The sequence below is a fragment of the Labrus mixtus genome, chromosome 18 (assembly GCF_963584025.1).
Source record: "Labrus mixtus chromosome 18, fLabMix1.1, whole genome shotgun sequence".
NCBI lineage: Eukaryota > Metazoa > Chordata > Actinopteri > Labriformes > Labridae > Labrus > Labrus mixtus.
In genome coordinates, this window is record NC_083629.1 from 8,643,218 (window position 1) to 8,650,478 (window position 7,261).

At 44.8% G+C, this 7,261-nt stretch overlaps 1 protein-coding gene across 1 annotated transcript; it reads right to left on the reverse strand.

Annotated features, from left to right (window-relative positions):
* Positions 1-483: 483 nt before the first annotated feature.
* Positions 484-6,601, reverse strand: clec14a (C-type lectin domain containing 14A). The gene is made up of 5 exons (XM_061063798.1): positions 6,422-6,601; positions 6,320-6,383; positions 2,420-3,047; positions 1,606-2,362; positions 484-1,109 (listed from the first exon to the last, which is right to left on the reverse strand). Exons 3-4 carry the CDS (start codon positions 3,009-3,011, stop codon positions 1,632-1,634), a joined length of 1,323 nt encoding a protein of 440 aa, XP_060919781.1. The 5' UTR covers positions 3,012-3,047; positions 6,320-6,383; positions 6,422-6,601; the 3' UTR covers positions 484-1,109; positions 1,606-1,631.
* Between the last annotated feature and the right edge of the window lie 660 nt (positions 6,602-7,261).

The window sequence follows — 7,261 nt, forward strand, 5'->3', positions numbered from 1 at the left end:
TGGCCTGGTGGTTAATAATACATTCTTCTTTTGTATAAAAAACTAAAAAACATATATATTTTTTTGGTTTACAGGGACTTTAACATGTTTACAACCTAGTTAAAAAAAACAAATAGGTCTGATTAGCTCATGTCTCGATCGGCACACACTGTACGGGGGGGGGGGGGGGGGGGTGAATGTTTTGATGACTCATCAGTTTTGATTTGATGAAGGTCAAGAGTTATTCACAATAAGGCGTGTAGCTGACATGATTGACAGGTGGGCGCGGTGTAACGGTTTGTCAGGAGGCTTAAAACCTGCCTCAGCTCCAGCTCTCAGCCTGTCGTTAGGTTGACTGAAAGTTAGGCTGAGACAGCATTTCCAGCACGGAGACCACCATCCATTGGACCCCAGCGCCCCCTGCAGGAACAGGTAACAGGTGAGCAAATTCACCTGTAACAGGTGTGTGGTCTGTGTTTGTCGGTACACTCTGAAGTATGAAACACATTCAACACATTCTTTTATTTAATTCAGTTTCACGTGCTCAGTAAGAACAGACATTTGAACTCTTCAGTCTTTCAATAAAATCTCCTTCAGATTCAGAAACAAAACATTCAGAAGCTTTTACATCTTAAGAATGGAGTCAAGTCGCAGACGAGTCTGAGTCTTATCAACATTCAGAGTCACACAAGTCGACCACAACATCCATATGGAAGGTTTGATATAAAACAGGAATAAAAGTGAGATCATCTTAAAATGAAGAAATTAAACACGAGGAGAGGACAATGACGTAGAAACAAGTTCAAATCTTAAAACAGAAAAAAATCACACGGTTATGTTTCCAGGTTCATCAGAGCTCTGCCGCCTGTCAGACAGAGTTCAGGTCAAACTGTGACTGAGATTTTAAACGTCTGAACTGAGATCAGAGTCAATATTCAACAACTTTCTATAAATAACTTTCTATGACTCAGGAGCTTTTTTTTCTCTTCAGTGTAAAAACAGAAAAACTTTATTTAAACGTTACATCAGACATTTTACTTAAAGGAATAAAAACTCCCTGAAATGTTTTTTGAGACAAATATTTTCATCAGGCAGTGAACAGTAAGAGTTCTCCTTGATGATGTCACAGCCTTTGACCAATCAATCAATCAATCAATCAATTTTTATTTGTATAGCGTCAACTCATAACAAGTGTTATCTCGAGACACTTTACAAGAAGCAGGTAAAAGACCTTACTCTTTGTTATGTTAACATTACAAAAGAGCAGGTAAAAAGACCATATTCATTGTTATGTTACAAAAAGCAGGTAAAAGACCTTACTCATTGCTATGTTACAAAGATCGGGCCTATCCATCATGAGCACTTTAGCAAAGCAGCAAAAGTTACAGTGGTAAGAAAAAACTGCCTTATTAAAAGGCAGAAATCTTCGGCCGGATCCCCGGCTCATGACGAAACAGTCTTCACAGGCCTAGACTGCGCCGGGCTTGGAAAGGGATAGGGGGAGAGATGGGATAAGATGCAGGAAGAGGGATAGAGAGCAAGGGGGTGGGGGGAGGTAGACCGTCCATCAGCAATCCGGTGGGGAGGGGAGGGGGTGTGGGGGGTTTGTTCTGGCAGGCCGTCAACCGACGACCAATCACAGCGATGCCTCCTCATGTCGCCGTCTTCTCATTGGCTGTTTGAAAGGAATCCTTGTCCTCTTTGCTCTTCATGGCCATCTTCTCCATGTCGTGTTTCTTTAACCGCCTGGTCATGCAGCACTTCACCGTCACCGCCACAACCACCAACAGCACCACAAACGCCGCCATGGCAATCAGCACGGGGAAGAGGATCCCTGACAAGAGGCCGTTCTCGCTGTCTGCAGAAGTGTCCCTGCAGGCCAGCGAGTCCTCGTCATGGTGTTTCCCGTCCTCATCAGAGCAGACGCACCTGAAGGAGCCCTGAGAGTTTAGACAGGTGTGCCTGCAGGTGGCGGCGGCGCTGCACTCATCGATGTCCATACACCGTCCTAAAGCGTCTCTCTTGAAGCCACTTTCGCACGGATGGCAGAGAGCAGAGAAGTTGACGGGCGAGTCATCCAAGAGACGCCACACCAGAGGATGACCCAAACACCTGAGCTCCACCAGGTCAGACAACCAGCACTCCACCTGGATCCTGCTGCTGTTCTCAGGGTCCAGGATGAATGACCGGATCCCGGGAGTGTCGTTGGGATCTTTAGGACGCACGCACATATCCTTACCTGACACAGGGTCAGCGCCAGGTTTAAGTCCCTGTAGATCTGGTCCAGTGTTAGGCTTCAGATTAGTTTCTGGTGGGGCAGGACGTTCAGGATCAGGATCTGGCATATGTGTTACAGGTGTAGATTGATGTGTGTGTGTTGCAGGTGCAGAAGGCTCAGGTGGTTCAGGTGCAGCAAGCTCAGGTGGTTCAGGTGTAGCAGGCACAGGTGGTTGTTCTGTGGAAGGTTCAGGTGGTTCAGGTGTGGCTGGTTCAGGTTGTTGTTTAGCAGGTTTGACGGGGGTCTCTCTGTCCCCAGGTGTTAGTTTACAGATGAACTGGTAGCTGTTCCTACAGGTGACCGGGATCAGACCCCATCTGGTCACTGTCGTCCCGTCAAACTCCCCCTGCAGTGCTGCACAGCGTAAAGAGGTACAGGTGTGTTTAGGCTCCTCCCTCCAGTGGATCACTTCAGACTCCTGACTGCCGTCCTGGATCCACTTGAACCCTCTTAGGGGCAGCGAGGGGACCACACATTCGTTCTTCAGGCTCCTCAGACCCACCCAGAAGGTGAACTTGTTCTGATTCAGATTAAGGAGCGCGTTGGAGACGAGCTGAAGGACCTCAGAGACCTCCTGTTGGGTGGAGAGTGTGGTGAGGACGCCGGGGGAGCAGACCTCCATCGCATCCTCAAAGCTGACCTGCCGGGGATGGACGGTGTAGGGTGGAGGTGGATCGGGATCAGCTGAGATGTTTTGGAACATGATGATGACCATGCACAGGTAAACCCAGGTTGAGCAGACCCTTGACTCCATCTTTTGACTGACTCCTCCCCCTCTGATAGTGTCAGGCTGTCAAAATAAAAGAGATATTAGCACAAAATGTTGTTTTCTGTTTTTCTCCTTTAAGACCAGAGATAATGATTCAGCTCAAATAAGACATTTCTGATATCTTTATATGCAGACGATACTCCACTCTATGTTTATATCTCTGATTCATTTCTTCATCAGATTCTTGTTTGGATATTTCAGAAGGGACAAAACAAAAGAAGCTGGTTTTGGTTTTTCATAAGAAAAGGCGTCAGGAGTCTGAACGTACTTTAGCAACACCTCCATTATTATAATCTTAACAATCCAATAAGAAACAACTTCTCTAAGAAGAAACGAATCATCATCGTCAGAAATAACAGCGTTACCTGTGCAGCAGATTAAAAACTTCTGCACACAGGTACCATCAGACCGAGCGATGAGTCTGGGAGATTATGAACAGTGTTGGGCCACGCAGGCTTAGGACAGTCAAACCATGGACTTTGAGTTATATTACTGAGATGGCCTAAAAGGACTCTTTATCCCAGAATTCCCTGCGGCACTTCACACCTACGTGTGACGTAAAGGGGGGACCGGAACCGGAGGGAGACCCCACAGGAAGGCGGCCAGGTGATAAAACTCTGAGACTCCCCTCGTTCATTCTCTTTCACGCGCCGATTTTGAAGTGCTCGGAGATACAAGCTCACCTCCTGTTTTCTGCAACAACCTTCCTTTGTTTAAAGCTTTGGCGCGCAGGTAATCCGCGGCCGGCAGTGTTCCAAATTCCGAGCTCGGATTGTCCAGTGAACGCATCTCAGTTTCTCGGAGAGCGGCAGACTATAACAGATTATCAGAAAGATAACGGTCTTATTCCGTCCTGCAACGAAAGGACATCAACGGACATCTTTCCCCTCGACGGAGAACCAACGAAGCCGCTCTTGCCGTAAGGGACCCTCGCCGCCATCAGACGCCTCTGCACCAGGACAGACAGAAGATCTGTTTTATCGCCGGACTCCTTTTTCCTTCACCGATCGCAGGCAAAGCGATTCACAAGTGAGGCTTAATTAGGTCTGGGCAGAATTAGCTTTAGAGAGTGTTTTTAACAATTGTTTGATTGAAGCAGAAGCTGTAATTTTTATCTTTGTTGGACCGTCGCGTCCTGAGTTTTACCTGTCTAAAACTCTTGTTGTTCCCATTTCGGACCGCTGCGTCCTATATGTGTTTAGCGTAACAGCGTTATAACCGGGTATTATTCTTCTGATCAGAAAGGCCAGTGCAAGCCGTATTAACTCGAATACGGCCATTGGTTTGTTTCTGTGAATGAAGGGAATTACTCCGAGTTGTGGTGCGGGATTCGGACTGTGATCCGGCCTCTTCAGGCACGCATTTCTCTCCTCCTCTACGCTCCTCTTTTATCCTATTTTCTTCCCCATTACGCACATAGGCTACACACCCACACACACAGAGATCTATACACTCGCGGCCATCCAGACGCCTCAGACACACAGATCGTGTAGGGCCGAACTCGGTCTCTTTCAGACATTAAGGCCACATTAGGTCTTTGTTAGGTGTGTGCCATCGTAAGGGCGACCACGTGGGACGAAGCAATCTCCCCCTTTTCTTCTTCCCCCCCTCTCTCTCTCTCTTCTACACACACACACACACACACACACACACACACACACACACACACATTTACACCTCATTCACAAGGTGTGCTTGATAATGTTTGTTGCTTAGATTAGTTTATAATAGTTATTTGTTTGATTAAGTTCATTGATTTTTATTGGTGTTGCTTTGTTTAAATAAATTCTGTTATAATTTAAGAGAGCAGTTGTTTGTGATTACTGGTTGTATTTGCATTGTGATATAAGCTGGGTGCGAAGGCTTTGTGTACGGATTTCACGCCTTCAATTTATTAAATATAGTTATTAATTATTAATAATATTAGTAATTAAATAACTAATCTGAGACTGATTTGAGTGATATTTTGGTTATATTTCCCTGATTACAGGGTGGTGCCCCAAAACGAGATTAAACATAGTTTAATGATATTTTATTTATATTATTAATAATTAGAAATAATTATTAAAGAATATAACCAAAGTTGACTTGATACAACCCCAACAACAGTAATACATCTTATTGGACTGTTTCTAATGAGGACAATTAATGATCTGAACTTCTAATGTCATGGAAATTTCTGTAAACAAGAGTCTGTTTGAATAAATGATCTGAGTCAAGCAGTATTCTTTGTTGAGTTGAATTATCTTGCAAGTAGAAGGAGCAAAACTACAGAGTGTAAGAAACAATGTGCAGCAAAGTTCAAAGAAGAAAAAGAGAAAACACTTTTATAGTTGAATCAGAAGGAGGGGGGTGGGTATCAGTAACCTCTTAAAGAGTTTAATGCTAAACATAGTCTAGAAGTGTTTCTTAGTTCAAAGAAAGGTAGAAGTTCATGCAGATGTTTTCTTGTAAAATTAAAGAAGATTTGCAAAGTCACAAATACTTAGAATATTGCATCCAAACTCTACTTAGCAGAAAAAGAGTTATTGGCGATGGTTCGATATCCAAAAGTGCGTTCTTTTCAAGTCAGATAGGGTGCAGGAGTTTGGACTCTTTCCTTTCCTAAGAAGCCGCCTTATCAAATCTGTGCTCACTGTTTATTTACAGCTTAACGAAGCAGCCTGTTGCTACACAGCCAGAATCTTTTTAACTGAAGCCCCGCTTCTGAGTAGCTCAATAGCCAATCATAGTTTGGGATTTTGGGGAGGCACCATTCAGATTTCAGGGGGGCCCACACCACCCCTGAACACCCCTCTGGACACGCCCCTGAAAGAGAGGAAAAGAAGGTATAAAGAGCTGAATCAGTCTCACAGGAAGAAGATGTGAAACTCAGACACAGGGAGTGACGGAGCTGAAGAGCATGATGAGAATATTCAGTTTCAGAGTGGAATATTCAGCTTTTGTTCTGAGAGAACTCAAAGTTAAGAAGAGAGCGAGGAAGCATCCTGAAGTGAAGGAGGGGAGGAAGCTTCCTGGTTCCTGTCAGGATGTCTGATGGATCATTATCTCTTCTCTCCGTGTTTATGTTCACACACACACACACACACATACACACACACACACAGATACACAGATATACAGATACACACACACACACACACGCACACACACACACGCACACACGCACACACACACGCGCACACACACAGATACACACATACACACACACGCACACACACACAGATACACAGATACACACACACACACACACACACACACAAAGTTTTATCTCTATAACAAGTTTTTCTTACCGTCAGTAAAACTCTCAAAAACAGATCTGATTCATTCAGCTACTCTCTGTCCCTTGGTGTTCCTCCTCCTGGTTTCTCCTCTTGGTTTCTCCTCTTGGTTTCCCTCCTGGTTTCTCCTCCTGGTGTCTCCTCCTGGTTTCTCCTCCTGGTGTCTACTCCTGGTGTCTCCTCCTTTTGTCTCTTGCAGTTTTCAGAAAGGTTCTCCTCTTCCTCACCTCCTCCTCTGTCAGAGCCTCCTCCTGTTTGCAGTCCTCCACAGTAGCTCCACTAACAGACTGACTGTCAGCCTCACCCCTCCTCCTCCCCCCGGACCTCATTGGCCCTCCTCTCCTGCGGGACAGGAAGTGTGTTGTGTCTTGATACTGCGAGCTCGTTTCCTCCAGAGAAACGCCGTCGCTCACTCAGAGAGACGGGAAACAAACTGCAGAGTCCAGATTCAGAATCTTTGTTTGAACCAAACCTCAGTCAGAATTTGATCATTTTTCAAAGTCGGATAAAACTTTATTGATCCTGTTCAAAGTTAAGACGCTGTAGATGTAGTTTCACCTGAGCAATTGTAAAGATATCCACCTTGAAAGTATTTATACCCACAGACACGAACATACAAATATGTCCGAACTAAACCAGACTCTGAAAACACAAACACAGGTTCACTGACATCCTTAAAGTCGTTATTTTCTGAAGGAGGTTTGGTTCAGACAAGTCAACGTCACATTTATACATTTATACATTTATTCTGATTCCAGTGGTCCTTGAAGAGGTTCCAGGAGTCTTTGAAGATCTTACAGTGGTCCTTGAAGAGGTTCCAGGAGTCATTGAAGATCTTACAGTGGTCCTTGAGAAGGTTCTCAGGTCCTACATGGGATGGCAGGGATTGTTACGAACGTTCAAGGATTAATGACAAGAGTCATTGGTCCTTGAATATGGTTCCAGGATTCAAGT

What these genes read in the sequence shown, in the direction of transcription:
- clec14a (XM_061063798.1), bottom strand. Translation starts at nt 3,011, where the DNA reads ATGGAGTCAAGGGTCTGCTCAACCTGGGTTTACCTGTGCATGGTCATC. An exon ending in CACAGAACAACCACCTGTGC is followed by an intron (nt 2,363 to 2,419) that starts CTGCTACACCTG and finishes AGCCTTCTGCAC; the next exon opens with CTGCAACACACACACATCAA.